The sequence below is a fragment of the Clinocottus analis genome, unplaced genomic scaffold (assembly GCF_023055335.1).
Source record: "Clinocottus analis isolate CAN_PGR_092001 unplaced genomic scaffold, fCliAna1.0.p SCAF_4, whole genome shotgun sequence".
NCBI lineage: Eukaryota > Metazoa > Chordata > Actinopteri > Perciformes > Cottidae > Clinocottus > Clinocottus analis.
Window position 1 is genome coordinate 15,287,267 of NW_027176153.1, and position 23,414 is coordinate 15,310,680.

General features: G+C 39.2%; 5 protein-coding genes across 9 annotated transcripts; 1 reads left to right on the forward strand and 4 right to left on the reverse strand.

Annotated features, from left to right (window-relative positions):
• Positions 1-162: 162 nt before the first annotated feature.
• si:ch211-150o23.2 (LEM_emerin domain-containing protein) lies at positions 163-4,823 on the reverse strand. 4 transcript variants are annotated; one of them, XM_068597608.1, is made up of 8 exons: positions 4,623-4,823; positions 4,347-4,445; positions 3,622-3,650; positions 3,173-3,198; positions 2,994-3,044; positions 2,824-2,886; positions 2,526-2,555; positions 163-1,510 (listed from the first exon to the last, which is right to left on the reverse strand). In XM_068597608.1, the coding sequence occupies exons 1-8, from the start codon at positions 4,702-4,704 to the stop codon at positions 1,306-1,308; spliced, it is 585 nt and encodes a 194-aa protein (XP_068453709.1). In that variant the 5' UTR covers positions 4,705-4,823; the 3' UTR covers positions 163-1,305. The 4 variants fall into 4 exon arrangements, with proteins under 4 accessions (XP_068453709.1, XP_068453708.1, XP_068453711.1 ...); XM_068597607.1 differs by having other exon boundaries at positions 2,994-3,047; XM_068597610.1 differs by lacking the exon at positions 2,526-2,555.
• A 526-nt stretch (positions 4,824-5,349) lies between these two features.
• si:dkey-183p4.10 (uncharacterized) lies at positions 5,350-8,263 on the reverse strand. Its single transcript, XM_068598136.1, has 6 exons — positions 8,204-8,263; positions 6,375-8,105; positions 6,222-6,288; positions 6,038-6,107; positions 5,826-5,945; positions 5,350-5,728 (listed from the first exon to the last, which is right to left on the reverse strand). The coding sequence occupies exons 1-6, from the start codon at positions 8,244-8,246 to the stop codon at positions 5,621-5,623; spliced, it is 2,139 nt and encodes a 712-aa protein (XP_068454237.1). The 5' UTR covers positions 8,247-8,263; the 3' UTR covers positions 5,350-5,620.
• Positions 8,264-9,098: 835 nt separating this feature from the next.
• dnase1l1l (deoxyribonuclease I-like 1-like) lies at positions 9,099-11,128 on the reverse strand. 2 transcript variants are annotated; one of them, XM_068598194.1, is made up of 8 exons: positions 10,988-11,128; positions 10,817-10,905; positions 10,626-10,712; positions 10,412-10,533; positions 9,783-9,895; positions 9,507-9,664; positions 9,267-9,363; positions 9,099-9,179 (listed from the first exon to the last, which is right to left on the reverse strand). In XM_068598194.1, the coding sequence occupies exons 1-8, from the start codon at positions 11,126-11,128 to the stop codon at positions 9,099-9,101; spliced, it is 888 nt and encodes a 295-aa protein (XP_068454295.1). The 2 variants fall into 2 exon arrangements, with proteins under 2 accessions (XP_068454295.1, XP_068454294.1); XM_068598193.1 differs by having other exon boundaries at positions 10,626-10,715.
• A 789-nt stretch (positions 11,129-11,917) lies between these two features.
• On the reverse strand, positions 11,918-17,872 carry traf3ip3 (TRAF3 interacting protein 3). The gene is made up of 14 exons (XM_068598585.1): positions 17,770-17,872; positions 16,607-17,057; positions 16,357-16,501; positions 16,142-16,259; positions 16,025-16,052; positions 15,888-15,917; positions 15,088-15,183; positions 14,337-14,408; positions 13,989-14,129; positions 13,759-13,896; positions 13,551-13,686; positions 13,324-13,463; positions 12,892-13,008; positions 11,918-12,477 (listed from the first exon to the last, which is right to left on the reverse strand). The coding sequence occupies exons 1-14, from the start codon at positions 17,784-17,786 to the stop codon at positions 12,277-12,279; spliced, it is 1,830 nt and encodes a 609-aa protein (XP_068454686.1). The 5' UTR covers positions 17,787-17,872; the 3' UTR covers positions 11,918-12,276.
• A 701-nt stretch (positions 17,873-18,573) lies between these two features.
• Positions 18,574-22,643, forward strand: atp5pb (ATP synthase peripheral stalk-membrane subunit b). The gene is made up of 7 exons (XM_068598584.1): positions 18,574-18,715; positions 19,547-19,583; positions 19,676-19,821; positions 20,530-20,693; positions 20,866-20,991; positions 21,533-21,712; positions 22,394-22,643. The coding sequence occupies exons 1-7, from the start codon at positions 18,688-18,690 to the stop codon at positions 22,469-22,471; spliced, it is 759 nt and encodes a 252-aa protein (XP_068454685.1). The 5' UTR covers positions 18,574-18,687; the 3' UTR covers positions 22,472-22,643.
• Positions 22,644-23,414: the final 771 nt, after the last annotated feature.

Here is a 23,414-nt window from a genome sequence, read left to right on the forward strand (position 1 = left end):
TGTGTTCAATGAGTTTTGTTTGACAATCTACAAACATTTTTGCATGACCTGTAGGTTGATTTCTCGCATCAGATTGAATTACATCGGAGAAAACATCTTTTAACATATTCTATATCCTCGATTGCGTAAACATTTCTTGCTTTTGAATACATGTCGAGGCGCTTCAAATGTTTACATATACAAGCTCTTTTAATAGTTTGAATAATGTAATAACAATACAAAACACATCACATCAAACTACAGAATGTAAAGGTTGGATAATATAAATGTGTAATATCTCTCCTGGAACAAAGCATAAACATGTCATTACAGCTTGTATAAACACTTGCATTTCAAAATTTTACCCAAGAAAAAAATGTTGCTACTTATTAAACGCTGGAAAAAACAACAACAATTAAATCCCAATTGTTCCTACAAAACCACTTAGGCACTTGTATTACAGCTGGTCTGAAAGCTGCACTTTTTAAAAATTATTTATGATAACTGACAAATGGAAGCATTGTTGTACTTTTGATATTGAACAGCAGATTGATTAATGCACTGCGACACGAGTTTAGCCATTTGTTGTACATATACATATATATATTTTAGAAGCATTATATCTAAAAGGTAATACAATTTGGCAAAATGACAAATTCTCCTGATGGAATCTCAAATTTGTCCAATTCTGATGTGAGGTTATATGACATCCGTCAAGGTGGGGATAAAAAAGTGTGAGCTTCCCGTGCAGATAGATTTCTGAATTGCTGAGACTTTACAATGTATTTAATTGACTGAGGATAACAATAATAAAATGGGGTTGCCTGGCAGTTTGATTCTTTATGCACAAAAAAAACTACCTTAGTCAACATAAATGTCTCTTTCTAAATATCAGACATATTATTATGATAATCCACTGACCTTACATTGAGATAAAGATCTGTGGATGGATGTAATATGCAGCTGCGATGTATTTAGCCCTGAAAGAGAGCACCTGTGGGTGATGAGGATGATGATGATGATCTCAAAAACTTCAACAGATCCCACTGAAACTGTCTCGGTAGGAGGAAGAGCTTCTCTGTATTGAGTGATATGTTCTTTTAGAGTGGCATCCTCATCTTTTCTAGTAGTGGTCATATAGTGATGCTGGTGGACAATTTTACCCATAAACATAAGCAAGCAACTATAAAGCATAAAAATATTGCATAAAGCCCAATCTCAGCTATGTCTAAAATAAAGGCATTAACCAAAATACATTCATCCAATTAAAATGCACACTTATATATAATACACCCATAAACTGAGCATGAATTAAAAAGATAAAAATCATTCTATTCCTTGGAGGGATTCATTTGTCTCCATACTTGAAAAAACTAAGTAAAGGAAGACAGCCACAGCCAGGAAGAACACAAACTGAACCCAGAGAGGGATGAGGCGAGACTTCGGGGCCTCCGGAGCATCTGGAGATTTCATGGGTGCAGAGTTCATGTAGGTGTTTCTGTATGTGGACGGGGTGTCGTACATGACGGGCCTGAAAGGAAATTAAATGATCGAGTACATTAAAATAGTGCTGCGTCTGTTATCACGTTGGGTTAAGTAACAAAGAAGAGACTAAGTGTATTGTCACCTCAAATCATAATTGAACAGCATTGCGATGCAGTTTTTTGTGGGACAATCAATGTCATTTTGACCAAACTTTAAACAGCAAGAACTTTTATTATCAATTTATTAGTTCTAACCCTCGTAAATTGCACATATTTATGGCTCTGAAATGTTAGTTAGACCTTGGCTTCGAGGAAACTTCTACTGGGCGTTTTGTAGCATTTCCCCCAAACAATTCTACATTAAGTAGACTGAATAATGAGTGGGGGAGGAGGTATTCAGATCCTTCAATTAATTAAAAGGTGGAATATATGAGATTGGGAGTATTTCTATTGTCTTTCAACAGCTCTCAACATTGTAACGGCTGCGCCAAAAGCTCGTAGCTAACTTCGCTTACAGTGCAAACCACAGCTAAAGGGTTCACCTGAGGGGAACCGGGTGGTGGGAGCTTTCTATCACGGTGCCGCCGGTCGGGACAGCGTTATCAGCTGTAACTGCTGTATGAGAGCATTGCTGTGAGCTAGCCAGTGGGGCACGCTCACATGCATAGACATGCAAAAATACCATGAGCAGCCAGTCCGGTATGGCAGGAAAGCAATGAGAAGCTCTGATTACAATACACGGAAAAAGAGAGAGACTTCATTCTCTGCTGAGGAAGGAACATTACGGCACAATATCTTTACATATATAAGTTGTTTTCTGTTATATCATGGTCTGTATCACGTATATTGCACCAGATAAAAATAATTATACTGCTATAAAATACAATACTACTTTTATATTATAGGTAAAAGTCCCACATTGAAAATACCACTGAAGTAAAAGTACATAAACATACTTGGCACAATATACTTAAAATGTGAAAAGTACAGTGAGTGTTGCCATTATAGTTTAAATTATTCAATTGTTATTACTGATGCATTAATGTGTGCGTAGCATTTTACCGTTTGAGGTGGTGCTCATTGTTGTTTAATCTGAAACAATACATCACATTTTAAATGCTCATACATTTTGTGTGTACAATCTTAATCTTTAAAGTAACCAGTCACTATAGCTGTCGAATAAATGCAGTAAATAGTACAAGTTTTGCCTCTGAACTGTGATGGGGTATAAGTATAAAGTGTATTTACAGTAATAAGTTAGTAGTTAAGTAAGGTACTTAAAGTAAAGACAAATAAATTTGCTAATTTGAACCGAAATAGATTCTGATGACACTATTTGACTTTACATAAATACACTTACTCATCAACAAAGTCCCGTCCTCTGTATTCAGGCTTCGGCCTTGAGTAGGTTGAGTAGGATTGCCTGTTGAGAGTAACGTAGAACAGAACATGAGTGGAAACGTCTCACCAACTGAGACAACAACTACTACTACTACTACTGCAAAGATGTATATTATATTCATAACTTACTCATGTTCAAATTCCCTCTCATTCCACTCTGGTCTTGACCTCATGTAAGATCTACTGGATTGAGAAGAACAAAAGTAATCCATAAGTGAAGAGTTGAATTTTTCCATTTCATTTACTGAAACAGAAGGAAAGCAAGGCATGTTCAAAGCTGACAATAAAAGACGTGTGAGATAACGGACCTGTCTCCTGCAGCGTCACTCCTGACCTGCAATGTGTTAAGCAGTGATAAGAATAGTGAATTTTTACAACAGTGTTGAAAGAAACAATTTATACAACTGTCCCTGCATTTCATTTACATGGCATTTCATTTATATTTGTATGAATATTATAAGTCTAATTTACCTGACTTAACTTGACTTTGTTGTCAACATACAAAATCTCTCAGACTCGGGGCCCTCAAACTAAAAGGTTTGGAGCCCATAGCAACAGAGAACCTAAATGACATTTGACAGTAATGGAGATGCACCAGTATCTAGCGTCAGGGCCAATAACAATGACAGGTTATGGCTGTACATGATGAATTCCCCACAAAAGAACATGTTTTATCAACAGTCCTCATCAAGTATTTATCTTTGTTCATTCATTAGACCTGTAAACATATTTAAACAGCATAGACAGATGTACTTACAGGTGTCCTGTATTCATAGGTGACTTCCTCTGAAAAGAAAACAAACATAAGGATAAATGTCAAGTGTGCATTTCAACGACACTATTATTACTTACTTAAGTGGCCCACACATGTATAATAATTGCTACCAAACTATATTTTGGCACTTTTAACAAAAAGACATCTGTTCATTAATGCATTCAAGAACACAGCACAGATGTTTCCAGTTTTGCTGACTTCATGTATCTTTTATAATAAATACAACTTTACAATTAGTTTGTAACAGTACAGCTATAATGGCAACATACTACAGTTATACAGTAGATCTTTTTTAAAGACCTACATTTTCTTCTTCAATTTAAAAAGGGTTGACAGAGATTACTTGTAAAACATGTAACGTTACATCTTCTGTGGCTCTGAAGGAAGCTTTTTTAAAGTGTGCGAAAATATCCCTGATGATCTTGTTTTGGTTCTTTAGCATTTTACTTATCCTATGTTTGTCATAAATCATTTTTTTCTCCAGGTAGGTCCCATTAAGGTTATGAGACTAAAAACCAAAATATCTTGGTTTATATTGCTTACATTTTGGGACGACGCATATGTAATCCTTTGGAGAAAACGAGTGACACTATGAGGAATGTACAATAATGTATAATTAGACTTCTGGTACATTTGTGGACTTGTGTATGGCCCCTAGTGTTGCCTTTGTTCATCAAGATAAAGTGTTAGACAGAAGAAAGAAAGACCCTCTTCTCTGTAGTAGGTTTTATCAGATGACGGCTTCGCTGTCTTCCCTTTGGCCATGGCCTCTTTCAGCTTCCTCTCATATAGACCTCTGGTGGAGTCTGAGAACACAAACATGTCATTAGAGAGATAACGAACACGTGTAAAAAGTAAGACAAATTTAAGGAGTATTACAGGAGTAGAGTTCCTTCACGCGCAGGGGAGGCCCGTGAAGTCATCTGCCGTAAACGTGGATTCAAAAACGGGCGCAAAGTGAGTGTTAACCGTGAGCCACTCACCGACAACAGGCCCGTGCTTTATCCCGTATTCGTCCAAAAGGTCGCTAATGTCCTGGGCGGATTTACTTCTGAGCGAAGACATGTTTGTAATTTTATTTGATCTGTTATTTTTTTGGCGTGTTACTGTTTCGGTTAAGCTGTTAGTTTATTTGACTCAAAACAGCTCAACAGCCCAAACTCTTCCCTCCGAAGTGACCAGCGGCAGCTCGTTTTGTGACACTGGTGGGAACAATTCTGTGTGGAGTCGAATGCGAGTTGAGAAAAGAACAGAGGGTTAAACCCCGCTCCCCGATGTTGACCCCGGTGTTAAAAACATTCGCATTTTCCGTCAAACGTTAATTCATTTCCGTTTGACACAATTCTTCTTTTATGGTTTTGAGTCTGTTTTCTTTCCGGAAATATAGCAGCGCCCCAAGCGGTCTGAGTGTGTTAATGTTTACACATGCTAATGCTAATGTGGGACGTATGTAAACTCATGTTTTATTACCAACAGTGATAACAGTATAACAGTGAATATAACAAAGAAAATGTCATAATGCAGAGAGTAGCCTTATTTATTTTTTTATTTTAAAAATACCAATAACCAATAATACAATTCAAAAAATCAAACAAACACATTGTTGTCAACAAACATTTATTTTTATTAAGCACACAATTGCATGAACATTTAGCACTTTACATTGCATTTATACTTTTACACTTTTATACACATTTTTACTATTTTTTTTTTATTCCATCTGTATATTTTGATTTTTTTTGTCTTACTGTTTAATTTTTTTTAAATTTTATTATTGCTCTGTTTATTGATATAACTTGATCTTTATCTCTAGTTACTGTGAATAAGGGCCACTGTAATCCCGTAATTTCCCCACTGAGGGACTAATAAAGGGCTATATTATCTTACAAGCAAATATTGTCATTTTTTCTTTTTTCTTTCATCAGCCGTAAACATGTGAACACATTTCAATTACCACAAAATAGGGTTTGACCTAAAAGAGCTACACATGGCTCAACCAGCCTGCGTGGTCTGTGGCAAACCAGAACATCAGCAGCCCCGTCAGTATCACCAGAGCCATCTTCAGTGTCAGCTTCAGCACGTTGAAGCACTGCGGGAACAAAGGACAGGGCCGAGAGGCAAAGTAACTAACCATTCAGGATCAAATAAACAAAGTGAATGTCCAGTAAAAGCCAGTGAGTACACACTTTGTGTTTTCTGGTACACATGTGTGTGTTGCTGGTATCTGGCACATTCTCCGGTAGCTGAGTGTTTGGGGGGTCACAAGCCTGTGACATTATCGTGGCGTCGTCATGCTCCCTAAATTCCTGGACAAAGGCAAAGCAGTTAATAAATCTAGTATGTGATCATGTATGTATGTATGCTTTCATAATGTGTTCTCATGTGTCCACGTGAAAACCTCAGATGTCTCTGCAGAGCTCATGTCCTCCTCCCCGTCTGTGGAGCTGTTGAGTGAAGCTTGTTCACTGCTGAGAAACAAGAAAGCAGACACAGTTGTGTTTTGTTTGAAACTGTCGTAACTCAAGTCGCAGTTTTTGTTTAAGCCAAAATAAAGTGTCATACACACTAGGAATCCTGCTCACCTGTCGGTTTCATAGTGAATTACTTGAGACAATGGATCTGCACAAAACTGAACTTTGATCTGTCTTCCTATAAAAATGCACAAATGGAAACTGATAAATTGTCTCATAATGTGATTTCATATAAAGATTATACCCTTGATTGTCTTCACTCACCTTCTCTTTCGTTCTCTCCGTCGCTGTCGTCATAAAACTCGTAGAAAGCCTTGATTCTCTTCTGCTCTTCTTCCCAGTTCCTCTCCTCTTCATACTCATCTTCTCCCAACTCTCCAGTCTCCATAATCCCAGAGGCTTCAGTTTCTGTATTGAGGAAGAAGAAGCTATCATCCAGGGATCCCTGGCTAGAGGGGGTTGTTGTTTTTGAATCCCCTCGCTGTACCACTTCTTCTGCAGAGCACTGAGTCACATCTGAAAGCGGTGTATCTCCTTCATCTGCGTCCTCTGTGGTTAACAGGTCTTCAGCCAGAAGGGTATCAGTTGGTAACACGTCTAGAGTCCAATCCTTGTTGAAATCTGCTTGATTCACTCTGTCGTAGCAGCCAGAAAAGGCTGCACCACTCCCACCACGAGTCTCCACTAGTTGCTTGTTGCGTTCAAGATCTTGTAGACACATATGATCAAAGAGTTCCTCATCGCTCCTTTTTTCTTGGACCTCATCATCACTGGAGGTGTAGGAATCACTCTCACTTGTCACACTTCCATCATCAACCGCTGTTTCAGCTGCATCAGCAGACACGTTCTCCACACTGACTTTTTCTCTATCAGACACATGCAGGCTCTTTGACTCATTGGCATCCACCTCTAGATCTTTGCTGTACAGAAACCCGTCCCCCTCGTCATCAGTGTCCTCATCTCTTCCCATCCACATTGCATCTTTTACAGCTTTTACCTGACTGCTTTTCTGCTTTGGAATTGAATCGCTGTCGGATGCACAAGCCAAGGCCTTTGACTGGTGATTCTTCTCTTGATTTTGACCTTCTACATATTCACATGAGGAAAAGTCTGAGGGGTAATCTGCAAAGCTTTCACCTGCATCTTGGTGCTCTTCCCCTGAAAAATCCTTAATTTTCTCTCCATATTTCTCCCTATCAACTTCAGCAACAAGATCCTGCAGATTTTGCGCAGATATTTCTGGAAACTCCAAATTGGCTTTCGGTGAGCCATCCGCGCAAGGATTTTCAAGCTTCTGCTCACAGCACAGAGCGGCTTCTTCTTGTTCGACTTTCATGCCCTCATGCTCAGAATCACACGAGTCCTCTTCTCTTTCCCTCTCTTGCTCGTCCTCTTCAATCCCATCACCCCTCACCATCATCTCACTGCAACGTTCAGGGACTCTCTCAAAATAGGACACCTCCTCATCACTCTCGCTCTCACCTTGCTCCTTGTTTCTAACTTGAGGATTTTCAGCAGCCTCCGGAGCCAGAGGTTGTCCCTCAGTAAAGAGCCGGTCCTCTTTATTCCCATCGCAAAACTCGTTGCTGCAGTGAACCAACCTCAACACATCCTCTGGTTTCTCTCCTGTTCCCATAGTATCTTCCTCGTCTTCTTCATCTTCTCCAGAGCTCATCTCTTCAGTCTCTCCATCTGAGCTTGAGTAATCCTGCTCCAGTGTTTTGTCCCTGTTCAGGAAACCTCCGCCTTCAAGATCTTCCCCTTTGCTTTTATCATCACACTGCTCTTCATCAACATTTTCAGCCATGTTTATATCTTTAGTCTCTGTGCTAGACAAAACTGCAGTTTGACAAGTTGCTTCCTGTTGCAGAGCCCCGTCTTCCTTTGTGAGAAAGCTTTCTTTAGAGATGTCAGTTTTATCTGCCTCAAATCTTTCTTCAAAAATGAAATTTTCAAAGTCCAAATCTTCATCAGGGAATGATGTGGCAGCTGTTTCTGAAACATCACCGTTTGAAAATGTTATACTTTGATAACTTTGTTTAAAAATAAAAGTAAATACAACAGTACTTAGGCATATAAGAAGTATGTCTTACCTGAAAAAGCATCACTTAGTAGATCAGCAAAACTTTGTTCCATCTTTTCAAACAGGGGAAACAATAGTTCATAAAGTACGAGTTATACCAAGACAAACATCACTGCCGCAGATCGTCTTTTCTCAGAAAGGAAGAGAGCGCAAACTAACTCTCATCTGCTGTTGCTGCATGTGGCTTCCTGTCAAACAGACGTTGCATAAATTACACATTCAATCTAGTATATTTAGTTAAATACGTAACTACAAATGTCTGCATGATGTAAGCTGTACCGTAAAACTGAAGGTGATCAAAATGTTTCTCTCTAAAAAGTATAAATCACAAAAGTAATGTTGCATGTCTCCAGGAACTTACCTTCATGAGCTCATGAAATGAGGTCAGCTTTGATGTGGTCTCGGCTGCAGCAGTTGTTCCTCCATGCTGAAACAACTCATGTTTATGGTGTTTTAATGTATATATCTTTTCTGTTCTGTATATTAAAGACTGTTCTGTTTGCTGTTGCCTTTAATTGAACCAGATTCAAGGATATCGATCAATTTCTGCATCTCACTACTGCATTTTATTTCTTAAACTGCACTGCAAATGTTATTCTATTTTTTGCTTTTTGACGTTTTTTTTTCTATTTTAATGAATGTTCTTAATTGTTTTTAAATCTGGTTTGCATTTGCATTTTTTTGTGATGCGTTTAATGGTTTTATGTCGAGCACTTTGAATTGTTGCAATGCAAATAAACTTGCCTCGCCTACATGAGTACAGTGCCACTTTAGTGATGAGTTGGAGCCAATAAAAAACTATTATTGTCAGTGAATGTTTTGTTGGTAACTTTGATTTATTTTGACAACTAAAAACCAATAAAACCACAGTTCAGATCAGACATCCTGGTTTGTTGCTGCTTGTCCTACAGCTCACTGCGGAGGAGGTAGCGGTGGTTAGGCTTCAGGTCAACTTCTACAGGAAAATGATCACTCACCTCAAGAGCCTAAAAGTGGCATCAGAAGAGATTCATGTTAATGTTTAGCTACATAACTGAATTAAAGAAGTCCATATGTATAGAGGACATGTTTACCTCCTCCTCTGTTAGATGGAAACTCTTTTTAAAGTTGAACGGTTGAGCTGAATCCGGCACTATACTGGAAATAATCTCACGTCCGTGGACAATGATCCTGTAAAATCCAAATAGTGTATATGACATTGCCCTGATGCAGAAAGCCCTCATAGAAAGATATATCATTACAGTATACATGCATTTCATTGCTGAGCACTTCTTCAGTGACTTTATGTAAGTCAGTTTTCAGCAGTCACTGACCTGTCATAAGCGCAGTGCGTCTTCTCACGGACAGTAGTGTCTTGCTCGTCTCCAATTAACCAGCGGAACTTTGGGTCGCTCCTCAAGCGCACGGCTCTCCAGCCCTTGATGGTGACGTAACTACAGCCGGCGTTGAGGTCCCCTAAGATCATGACGTTCTGGGTGAATGAAGGGAGGCAAAAAGGGACGTTCAAGAGATTGAAATTTGTTTATATATATATTTAAATAAATATACTGTGTTTTAATAATGATGAGGATGATGATAGTTTAACTTACGTCCGTCTTCCACCTCTTGTAAATGCCTTTGAAGACAGTGTACAGTTCATTAATCTCCTTCATGGCATTTCTTGGACAGGTGTGTTGCCCAATCAGGACAAAATCCTTCACCACTGCAAAGTAACAACAACCACTCAAACAGTTATGTCTTCAATAAATGTGTTTACATGCAAACTTCAGTATTTTCTTGGTTTTGCTCTATGTTATGATCATACATAGACACCGCTCACATGGAAAATATAGAAGCCTGATTATTAATATCCCTGGATACATTACTATGATAATACACTGGGATTAGCAGTGTGTCTGTTTTATTCCTCCAATTCCAGAAGATCAGTTATTTCAACAGGCGTTGTTACCACAACTGTTGAGGATGAACCCAGTAGGTTTCTGGCTGTTTGAACTCTGCTGCATTCATCATTCTGCTTGATTTTGTTGTATTCATCTGATCATCAGACGTGAGAGAATTGCTAAAGAAACCTGGATAAGGTGTCAATATCCACCCAGGAAAAAAAAAGTATATCTTTGTGAAACTGGCCTCAAATCTTAGCTGGGATCATAGTGTCTGCTAATGTGGCTTTACTTTCTATTTTTGTATATTTTCAAAGATGCCTTTTGCCTCATCGTACATGTCGTTGGGGAGTGAAAGCGAACGATGAAAGGCTCTCTGGAGAACACATCTGTTTCATTGATTCCTTCTCCTCCTAGTTTGGGATACTGGTAATGCTCTTTGATCGTCAGCACGTTGGTCCTGGAGAAGATGAGAGAGGAAAAAGACAACATTAAGGATGTCATGTCAATCTGACCACTAATAGCAGAATGTTATGTCTGATTACGGTTTACCTGTAAATGTAGACATACTGCTCCTTGTAAGTCTTCCTGCCCAGCCTTTCACTTTCCACATATGAGTATGAGTTGGATTTGTCAAACCTGCTGATGACATTGTAAATGAGAAGTTTAAAGTTGCTGTTGTGACAGAGGCTTCACCAGATCTTTCAGATTAGCAGTTTCAATCAATCAAACAAAGCTTGTACCTGTTGAGATCCTTAACCAGAGTTTGTATTGCTGCTCCTTTAGAGTCTCGGACCTCCTGAATAAGACACAAGTCGCACCGAGAAAGAATCTTCGGAGCAAAAGTAAAACAAAGATGGATCAATTATCTAGTTCTGCGTGGATATTGCTGTAGCTGTTGCACAGTAGAGTACCTTTAGAAGAATCCCCATAACCTTCTTGTTGTTCGCCTTTGATTCACCAAAGCTCTGAACATTGAAAGCGCAGATTTTCAGGGAAGACGCGGCGTTCAACGCACACAACCCCACAACAAACAGCAGAACTGCAGTCCTCATCTTGCGGAGGATTATCACTCTGTAAGTAAAAGAGAGTTTTGCAAGATCCTCCCAGTCATATTGTGAAATATGTTACAAATACTTCTTCACTCATCGACATCTACTTTGCAGCCTCTTACCTTCCGAGCCAGTTTCAACAAACTGACCTCAGTCCAGCAAAGATCCATCTCTTCAATGAGCTGTAGTGTGTTTGGGGAACATGCAGGTAAACGTGTGTGAAAGATCTGTGTGGTGGATGTGCTGTGTCAGTGCCGGTGGAGAATGGAGCTTCATCTGGAACAGTTAAAACCACCGAATACAATGAACAATTGTGTGTTTTGTCTCTGGGTTTGAGTTTAATCAGACAATAGATGTGTCATGTCTGTCAATTTCATGAACATTTGTTTAGAATTGACAACATATTACTCATTTCAGTAATGTTAGCATTGACATGAGCAGCTGGTAGTTACCACACAGTGCCATGACATCACTAGGACAATTGATGCTGTACACTGGTGCAGTCTTATGTGACAGGTTCTACCTCTGACATTAGAAGGGACAATCATTTTTGTTTTATACCAGATCTTAGCGCATAGGGACGGGTCCAGTGGTACATGAGGACATTTAGTCTCAAAGTAGGAGATCTTAATTAAGACTCCAACCAGTGATGCTTTTTAAAAAAAAAATTCAACTCATAAAGCTTAAAAATGTTTGTTGTAGTAAATATTAGTTTATTGCTGACCATGTACAACTCCAATGGCTCTTCTTTTGTTTACTTAGAGCAACAGCTGACATTTTCTCTTCGTATAATGTTTTTTTAAATGACTTTTTAATAATTCAAGGTGCTGCTATTGACCAATCAAGCTGTTTACAGTACAGAGGATACTTCATGTGTTCTTACTCTCGACTATTGTGTTGATATTATTGACACACAGCAAATTAATCTCAACTTGTAACAATTAAAAATACTTCACACAATATTTCACATGTGTTTCTTTATATTCTGAAAAACTTCACACCACACATATCAACTCAACATTTCCACAAATACTCTGAGTTCCAAGTATGAAATTGTTTAAAATGCAAAACGATAACTACATCCTAGGTTTTTTTAAAACAAAGCAACAAAACAACAACAATACAATGAAACTTCCTGAGCAGTGACATTATCATATTGGTCTGAAACAGCCAGAGTGTTGAGGAGACGCCATGTCCTTGAGATATTCTTCAATACGTGCTTCTATGTCTGAGTACAGGTTTTCAGCTTGCTCCCTGAAAGGAGGATGCCACAGCCACAACATGGCAACCCCCACCACACCAAGGAGAAGAAGGAAGGTCATAGACACTTTCCACCAGGAGCCACACTGGGTCTAAACAAAGAAGAACATTATCATTATTTCTATATGAATATATTATATTATATATATATATATATATATATATATATATATATATATATATATATATATATATATATATATATATATGTATATATATATATATATATATATATATATATATATATATATATATATATATATATATATATATATATATATATATATGGCTTATTGCAGAGGCGGATTTGGTCAATGCAGCAAACATGAAGCAAAAATACATTGTGACAATGACAATGTAAGGGCAAATAAGCATTTGAGTACAGCAAGGGCATTTCGTTTAAAATTGTAAACACACACTCGCGCACACACACACACACACACACACACACACACACACACACATACATATTTAGGCATGCGTGCACACCCACACTCAGGGCTCACCGGTCTCCTGCTGCGGTGGCTGAGTTGTCGGAGCTCGTCCCTGCACTGCGACAACCGGGCCTGGCTGGACTGGCACTCCTGCTCCATGGCATGCAGCTCCGTCTGCAGCTCCTCGCACTGTGCGCACACACGTATGCAGATTAAATCTTACTGCAAAATGTACCTGAAATAGCAATATTTAAAATAAAATGTGTCTTGATAACTATTTTTAAAATAGATTTGACACTCATTTTAAATGTATTAGTAAAGAAGAGGGTAGTGAGTAATGTGGAAGCTGAGTTAATTCAGGATTTATTTTGCCAATAAATATAAAATAAATGATCATTATGCATTACTGTAAACATTGTAGACATTGTAAATTAGGGGAATATTACGTTTGAATCCCAGTCATCAACTAACTCAAACTAAACGTTTGAGCTAGCTCCACTTCACCTCTCTCTCTTTGAGTTGGAGTTTGTCCTGAGTGTGATGGAGCTGCTCCTCCAACTGAGAGTCTCTCCTCGCCGTCAGATGTGGCTCTGCTTCCTTCGACGTCAGAAGCTCCTGCATGACCTGGCTCTCCTGGTTGCCATCTAGGACATAGAAAACGGTTTAAATAAATGAACCATATTGCCTTTCACTCTGTATAAAAACATGACTTTAAGGTCTTAGAGTCTTGCCTCCTAGGTGCTGGATTTCCTCTCTTAAAATCTGATTGTCTTCTTCTAGCAGACAAATGTTGTGCTGTAGCTCTTGCTTCTCTTGTTGCAATGACACAACCTCCTCTCTCATCTCGGCCTCTCTGGCTCTGAACAGCTGCACAGGACACAAGTTTTTCACAACCATACACATTGAAACTGGCCGTCCACATGGTCACAGATAGCATACCTCCACTTGGCTATGCAGCTGTTGCAGCTGTTCGTTATTGAGGTGTTGGTTTTCCCTAAGCTGTTCAGAGCTCAGCTTCAGCTCCTTACAAAGGCTCTGCCACCTCAGTGCCTCTGCCTTGGCCGTAGTTAGTGCTTCCTGATGGCAAAAAATAATAAGTCAATGACAGTGTCTTTCAACATAGTCGAATATAAATGTTGTTTATTTGGATTTAAAGCTTGATATATGACCTGCATCGTCTCAGACTTGATAAGCGCCTCAGTTTTCTCCTGTGTGACCTTTTGCAATGCAACCATGGCCTTCTCCTCATACACCAGTTTCTGCTTCTCCATCTGTATCACCAGTTTTGTCACTCCATCCTTGGGAAACTTCTATAAGGACACACCACCGTTGAGTTAAACCTATAAATGCTTTCGAAAACCGGTAGACACTGGACTAACACTACAAGACAGATGATGAGCAGGTCAGCTGATTTAGGAAAGAGCAAATGTTTGGGTTTTTACAATGAAATGACGTTTTGAAGATTTAAAAAACACACACACAGTGTTTGCATCTTTACCACCGGCTGCTGTTCTTACCTGCAGGCAGACTTGCAGCTGCGCCTCCAGAGCTTTGATCTTGTTTCTCATCAAGTCTTCACTGCAGCGAGCCTGTGGGTTAGAAAGGAAATGACTGACTGTCACGCTGTAGCCTGCAGATGGAAAATGAATGGTTCATCAACCAGAATCTGTGACAGTATGTTCTTTCACGGTCTACACTCACTGGTGCACAAAGACAACTTGCAGCATCAGTGAGCCTCAAGAAAGATCACAATGTCTGATCTATGTGATTGTGTTGTTTTGAATTTGAAAAACATATATAACATATAACTTGCCTAATGATAGCGTACCTGAGTGAGAAAGAAAACGCATACATTATTTAAACTAAATCAACTTCTCGATCCACAGCAGTCCAAATCCAAATTAAAACAACTAAGCAAAAAAGGGAAACACTAATATTTCCCCTTCATTCATTACCGCGAGAGAGAGTTAATGATCATTCAAAGCACCCATAGCTGCTGACTGTCACACCCTTCCTGCATAAGAATGGCAGCACGCTCTCTTCCAATGCAGCAGGTTAGAGCAGAAGCAGGAAGCTCCAAACCACAGACTGCTTAGGCCTTCCTGAGGTGGCAGTCACCATACGTGACTTTGACGGAGACATTTTCAGTGTAATATCAACCAGGGAGACAAAAAAATAACATGACCTTATAAAACGAGAGATATTTGTTTGGTGTTTGGAAACTGTGACTGTGACCCACTAGAGGTGTGAATAGTGAGGCAGTCTTACCGTCCATATTGTGTTCGAAGTGTTCATGAGGCTTGACGTGCTCTCCTGGAGGGCGACAAGCTTCTTCTTCACGGCCTCCTCTCTCCAAAGGGCCTCCTGGTAGAAAACAGATAGAACAGAAGAGGGAGAGCTAAGACATTGTACAAATACTAAGTGTTCAGGTTTTAGACAATATTATACAATATAGAAAATATGCTCACCTCATCCTCTCATGTACTCCGTTAAAAAACATTAATAAAACATGTATATTTTTCTCTCAAACATTAAAGGCAGGAAATTTAGTTCACATAGGAATGTGCTTACAGTAACTTCAGAACAAATAAACAAAGTAAAAACTTCCTTTCGTCAATTATACAACTAGCTAACTAGCGTCTGCTAATATTAGCCACCCTAAGCTACATGCCATACAGTGGCTTCAGATAATATAACAAAGCATCTGTTCAACTTCTGTTTGTAATAATAATGTATTAACAACCACTATTGCCACGGGTGACAAGTATGGGAGGATTTTTAGTGGTAAAACTTAATGTAACAGAAAGACAAGAAGAGACAAATCACAAACTTATTTCAGTAATGTCAGTTACAAAGCCAAATCTAGCTAACTTTGCTTTGCCAGCATAAACTTCAGGTCATACCAGATTATGTGAGGCTGTATCAGTAAAAGTATGAGCTTTATGGCTTATGATTTTAACTTTTAATTAAAAGGAAGAACATGTTATTTAATCTGTCAAAAGTGACAAAGTCCTGATTTAAAGAGTAAACAACAGCACAAAATTGACTTGGAAAGTCATTATGTTTACCTGCAAGTAGTCTGTTAACATCTGAAGATCCTATTGTGTGTGAGAGATGAGAGACATCAAAAACAGTTACATTTGATTCAATTTTAGTTTTCTAATACGCAATTAATAGATTGATAAAGCAAAAGTTTGAAACGTACTGACTCCTTGACAGTGACAAGACCAGACCTGCACAGAAGAAGATATCTCATTATAGAAATACGAAGCATTATCACAGCTGCTTCTGACATCAAATTTGAGATTTAAATTCAACCCACTCTGTCTGCACACTGGTCTCTCGCTGTATATTCTTTTGAACAATATTTTCTGTTTGGACGGAGAATCTTTGGTGAATCTTTTCCGCTTGGATGAATGTTCTGATGCTTGTCTTTTGAGCTGTGACAGAAAGTGAAAACAACATTATTAGTGGGCTAATAAAAGATAATTTGACAGTCTCTGATAAAAATGTTACACAACTGGGCAAGATGTTTACCATTCATACTATTCTCTCTTTTATCTGTGCTTTTCGCCCTGTGCTGGTTTGATTCCTTCATTGCAGGTGTGGAGGAAGATGCTTGCTTCTTTGCATGGCCCTTCTCTTGCTTCATCAGTGTTACCTGTTCTGTCCACAATGAAGCCTGAGGAAATGAGAAGATAGAAGATGATGCAGGGATTATTCCTGTGGACGTGGAAAGATTACATCGATCTGATGGAATAGCACCAATAACATTAAAGGGTATTACCCAGTTGCTGGTGCTTGGGCCTTCAGTTACGCTACTGTTTGGTGTTACAATTATCCTTGTATGCCTCCCACTTGCAGGTGGAGTATTTAGGACATCTGTATGCAATGTCCCTGACTTAATTGCACTGTATTGTTTCATTAAAAAGGTCTTTGGTGAAAGTTTTCTCCTAGAATAATAGTTTGTAGTATTCAAACCACACGGCTCCGGGCTCACTGATCTTCTCCTCAGAAATTCAAGTTGCCTCTTTTCCTTCAATTCGTTCTTGATCAGTCTTGTGTTAAACTCTCTTGTCGGGCTGCGACATGAAGTCACGTTGTTGCGTCCTCGCAGGTGTTCACGTTTCTCTGCTCTGATGTCCACTATTTGTTCAAAGTGTTTCACTGGGGAGAGTTGTATACCACTGACAGTCAGGGCGTCCATGGCAGCCCCTCTGGCTCTTTCAGTCTCGAGCCTAGAACAAAAAAATGCATCATGAAATTAATTATAATTGTCTTAAATGATAAAAAATACAGCATCTAAACATTTGAGTTGAAATCCTCCAATCTACTGCTGTGTGTCAAATGTTGTAGGCAGCTAAAACACATTAGTGAATGATGTGTTTCAGCTGCAAAATTATGGTTCAGACAGTACACGTGAAGATAAACTCTGTTTAACTATTCCTTTTTTTTTCTTCATTTACATGGAAAACAGTGTTTGAGATATGCCCTTACACTTCTGTGGTATGGGTTTGTATATTTCAAACACTTTTCCTGATATTTTAACCTCAAGAGTCGTTTACCTACTTTGGAAAAGAAAGAAAGAAAGTTAGTGTTTGGGCTCCAAAGGTATGTAAGCAATATGCTTAGAAAAAAGTAAAATGCAAAACCTCAACAATATATTTAACATTTAGGATGCTCTGTTTACAGCAATGCGTTTTCTCCTTGAACCATGCAGGTCCGTTGTAGAAGCAGTAGTAGTAGCTCTTATAGGAGTACTTTTAGCTACAGTAAATGTAATGTAGATGTTGCAGTGGTTGCATCCTTTAGCTCCTTTAACCCTGAGTATCAGAGTTATCAAAGACGGACTCGGCTTTGGAAAGTGCTGATTGAGGTTGTGGAGGGAAAATGTACAAAATGCAAAGACAATATGTTGCTTAATAAGCAAAAAATCATGATAGATCTTACCTAGAATGCCATCTCATTCAGTGGGGTAAAGTATACTTGAGGTGATTGAGAAGTCATCCATTTTCTCACCCTTCTGAAATAGTGCCGGGAGGTTTTGTCTGTGTTTCACATGTAGCTGTTTCTGTTGAGCATAATTTTACAGGAAGTGCTGTGAACCACAGCGTCATATGTTCCTCTATCTCACCAGCCACTCGCATCAAACTGATGCCATACGCGGGTGGGCCCCAAGATTACACACAGACTCAGACAATTGCCTCTACATGCAGCCATGGGATAAAATACACCAAATGGGAGAGAGAGAGAGAGAGAGAGAGAGAGAGAGAGAGAGAGAGAGAGAGAGAGAGAGAGAGAGAGAGAGAGAGAGAGAGACTCTCTTTTATTATTATTGTTATTAATTTTGTCATCTTTGTGAGTTGTGTATTTTTGTGTTTTGTGTTTGTCCTGTGTCTTAATGCTTTGGCAATATTGTTGTTGCAACTTTTATGCTAATAGAGCTAATTAAATTGAACTGAAATTGAGAGCAAGAGCGAGAAAGAGAGAAAGAGAAATAGAGAGAGCGAGAGAGAGAGCGAGAGAGAGAGAGAGAGAGAGAGAGAGAGAGAGAGAGAGAGAGAGAGAGAGAGAGAGAGAGAGAGCTGTGTGTGCGTGTGTGTGTGTGTGTGTGTGTGTGTGCGTGTGTGTGTGTGTGTGTGTGTGTGTGTGTGTGTGTGTGTGTGTGTGTGTGTGTGTGTGCGTACAGCACCATCTCGCGGTTGCTTCCTTTAACAACTCTAAAAATAGGAGCTTTCCTCTCCTCTCGCGATGCTTCATGAGGATATCTCGTGGTTCCGCCATCCTTACGGCTCTGAGCAGAAGGGCACGTAGAGACCAAACAAGTGCGCCCGGCGTAACAAGAACTTGGCACTTCATCCTTCAAACATGTTGTCCAGGCTGGTTATTGTGTCAGGTATGTAATACTATTGCTTTTGCTGATTGATAAACACCACTACGCTCTGACGCAACCAGACTGTCAAGCAGGAGGAACAACCGTTTGGATTGAATGTAAAGCTGAAGGGTAAAGTGAAGGCCGCACACTGACTGAGAGGCATGCTAATGGTAGCATAAGCTAGCAACGTTAGCTGCACGCGAGATATACGAGCTGAAACTGTAGTTGGTTTATTGCATGTTGTTGTATCGGCAGTTATTGTTAATGCCGTTGGCTGTATTGCGTTTCCTGTGTGTCCATCAGACATCTCTACTAGTTATATGACGATAGCTAACGTTAGCTGGAACGAAGCAGAGCTACTTAAGCTAGCGTTGCTCTGCATGCCTGTAAATGTCACCTCTCTGACAGCAAAGGTTGGTCGGGTTTGTGCTCTTTAAGTTGGCAGTAGAATGATTAACTACACTGGCTACACAATGCAAACCCATCAGATGTATATTTTGTTTGGTTTAATGCTCTCCTAAGTTGTTAATGTAGCCTAGTTGTTGCCAGACATTCACTTAGATTGATGCTATGCTATCATCGGGGATTGAAATGATCCTGTAAGTGGGTTCTGTTGACTTTTTTGCCCTTGGACAGTGAAGTTATATATGCTATATATTTATACTGCGTACCCAGTTTATTAGTTGCACTTCACTAATGCAACAGTCCTGTTAGCAATCCAACCTTCATGACTGCTATAATGGGCACGTCTGGAGAGCGGTTTTAATCATGAAAATAAACCGATTGAAACGTGACTGAAAACAACAATTTTTGGCTTCCCTGAACCAATGTCACTGTCTTCTCTGTTTGCAGCTGGTGCGCTGAAAAGCAGCGGCCCCCTTGGAGCTGGGTATGTGTCTTTAGAAGTAGAATTTTGTTATTAACATACAACAGAAATATATCCAACATCCAAAATATAAGCTAATATGTTGTCTCCCACAGTCTGGTCCAGGCGTCTCGCTCCCTGCACACAACTTCCCAGAGTCTGGCCCCAGTTCCCCCTCTGCCAGAGAAGGGAGGAAAAGTCCGTCATGGCATCTTCCCCGAAGAGATTTTCCAGCTCCTGTACCCCAAAACTGGAGTCACAGGTCAGAAGCAAAACTTAATGTTCAGTTATTGTAAAGGCAATGTTGAAAATGTGAGTCCTGCTATACCTTTGCCTGACATAAAATAACGCACAGCAGATTCAAACTTTAAGTTTCAAAACTGAAAGTTGTGTCTATTCACTCCCATTAGCTAAATACATGAGCAGAATATACTTCAGTATTCTGCCCTTAGTTGCATAATGCAAGATATAAATGAATAGTCCCTAATTAAAAAAAGAAATTGCAGCCGCAATCCAGATTTTAAAGGATTGACAGTTCAAGCACATTTTATGTTTTCTGAGAGATATGTGGTTTACAAGCTACATATCGCTTTTTTTTTGTTTTGAATTTAGGAACAGTAAACACACAGGGCTTATGGGTGACGTAAAACAGGCCTGGTTTCAATGTCAAAATGTGTTGTAAATAGCAAATTATCTGATGGCAACACATTGCATGTGCAGTTCCAATGTTAAAATAAACCCTTGTAGTAATGTGATTACATGTAAAATGTTAATATAGAATTAATAAAAAAATGTTGTGGATTTGTCTCTGTGAGACAGTCACGGCTGGTTTGTCCCACACATGTCCAAATGTTATTTGTTTTTTATTCTTTGTCTTCCTGAATTTTGTAAATTTTCATCAAAAACAAACTGCTACATGAATTTGATTTAATTGTCAATGAAAGAAATTGTAAATTTTTTTTCTCACTAGGACCTTACATGCTGGGCACTGGTCTCCTCGTCTACATGCTTTCGAAGGAAATCTACATCGTTAACCATGAGACCTTTGCTGCTGCTTCCATCACCGGCATCATCATCTATAGTATCAAGAAATTTGGCCCAGGTGTTGCAGCTTTTGCTGACAAATTGAACGTGGTAGGCTGGCAAACAAATAGCTTTGCACTTCATTTCTTTATTTTTGGTTTAATAATTAGGTATCAGAGTAGTGTTTTCTTTTTGTTCAGAGATTACTGTTTATAGATCATTATGCTTCTCTTTTGTGAACATTCATTGTAAGCACAACTTTGATGTGTGTGCTTGTTTGCAGGACAAAGTGGCTAAGGCTCAAGAGGTGAAGGATGTGGCCATGGCCAGCCTGGCCCAGTCTATTGAGGAGGAGAAGAAGGAACAGTGGAGAGTCGAGGGAAGGTCAATGCTCTTCGACACAAAGAGGGTAAGCAACAGCGGTGTCGCCATTTTAATTTTCAATTAAATTCTTTGCTGTTCATAATGAACTGTTTCATTTTTTTTTTTAAATCATATTGACTGCTGGAAGCTACCAATAATCATTATGTGAGCTCAGATATTTATCGCCTTCTGTTGGCAAGAAGTTGACATTGCAACCCACATTTTTTAATCATAGCTGCATTTCTCGGCATATAGCATGTTTTGTCATCTTTGTAAATGTTTTTCTTCATTACTCCAATAATAGCTATTTTAACAGGGACAGTTCTCCGCAAAATACATATTTTTACGCCATCTATCTGAGGCTAACTCCTAATAATGAATGTTGATTCAAAATGAACAATGTGAGATTACTCTTCCTTGTTTCAGGTTAGTTGTGGGATTTTGGATGTATTCAAATACTGACTTGGACGTTGGTTACCACCGCAACAGTTGAATCTTTGAAGTAGAGATTTTAGCAGCCCAAGTGTCAACTAGGTATTTCTACAGTGTGGTGACCAGGACTGCATGGCCTCCTCTTTTCTTCTCAGAACAATGTTGCCATGCTGTTGGAGACCAACTACAGGGAGAGGCTACACATGGTGACCAACGAGGTGAAGAGGCGCTTGGACTACCAGGTCGCGCTTCAGTCCCTCCACACCCGGATGGAGCAGGAACACATGGTCAAATGGGTGGAGAAGAGTGTCGTCGGCAGCATCACTCCTCAGCAGGTCAGTCTTTTTATGTCGAACCACCTGAAGCCTCCAGCTCGGTGGTGACTCAGTTTGAGTGTTGTGTGTGAAAAGAGTGCATTACTGTTACTCGTCCCACGTCATTTTTATGATCCAACATTTTATTGTCGCGGCTGGATACCAAACGGTAATAGTGTTGTAGGAACACTCGGCTAACACAACACTTTTATAGATATGTAAATTTTTACTGCATATTCAATCAGTATGTACTGCATACAAACAGTTAACTCTGCAGGCTGTTTACATTGAAGTAAACATTTAGCATTACGTCTTCCCTGCATGACTGGGCTGATAATGGCTTACTGATTTGAGCTACTGTTTTAATTTAAATCACAAATTAGTGCTGCCAAATATGGGGGGAAAAAAAACAAATTTTTAAATCTTTCATATTAAACAGAAAAATAGGATTCTAAGCAAACCTTTTGATTCGGATACAGAACCTTTTAAAAAAAGTCAAGATTATTTTTCACACTCAATGCAATGTTTTTAAGTATCAATTTCAAGGTAATTCAAAGGAATACATATTTGTTATATTAGTGTTTTAATGGGATTTTTACAGTCCATTTACACGCCTTTTTTGTTCTTGCGTCCATTCTTAGTGACACGTAACACTGTGTGCTTGTGTGTCTTAAAGTTTTCTACTGTGTGTTTTGTTCTTAGGAGAAAGAGAGCATCGCCAAGTGCATCACAGACCTGAAGGCTCTGGCCAAGGCCACTCAGGCCAAAGCTACGGCCTAAAACTGTCAAGTCTTCAAAGAAGACTTCTCTAATCCCAACTCATGGTCCCAAGACAAGACGAGGACTTTTTTCTTTTCGGAATAAACAATCTGTCTCTGTCAATATGTTATGGGTGTGTACAGTATTTACACGTCAGCTGATGGTAAAATAAATGGTTCTCTTATTCAACATACTTCAACTGGCTCATTTCTGTCATGTTCTTTCTTTCAACATTTCCTTTAACCTTTGTTTATGGATTCTCTCAGTGACATTATGTGTGATTATGGAAAATAATTACCATTTCTATTGCCATAAAAGATTACACTTCAATGCGTTTAATGCGTAAGGGCATTTTCTTGAGCACTTGAGACCTTTGATCACTTTGAGACAAATACTGTGATGCGTTTTCTAAACCTTTGGACTCATAATGAGCCACAGCCTCTCTCAGGCCCTGAAATACTTAAACCTCAATTGACAAACCCGGCCAAGCCTGTGGATCCGTCACTGCCAGCAGATCGTTGCACTTTGATCCTGGTGATTTCAAGCAGGAAGTCAAGACAATTCTCTCCATAGTTTGTGAGGAACGGATGCTCGTTGCTTGCTAGAAGACTTATTTAACAGAAGAAAAAGATGACACCAGAGCAGAGCCAACACTGACAGGTAACCGATACGTTGTGTAAAGCTGATTAACGATTGTAATGAAGGGAAGTAAATAAACTTGACTGATGCTGGCCTAACTTCTTGTCTAGAAATGATATGTGTTTGCTCTTGTTGAAAGTGTACGCTGTTGACAGGAACTCATCTGGCAGCCTAAATCTACACGCTCTGACTAAAACACATTATGTGATGAGTTTAATCTTTGTTGAATTGGAGCAGATGTTTCCAGAATCTGTGTCTTTGCTTCAAAATTCCCTTTGTCTCCCATGACGTCAAGTCTTCAAGACACAGATTAATAATTACTCAA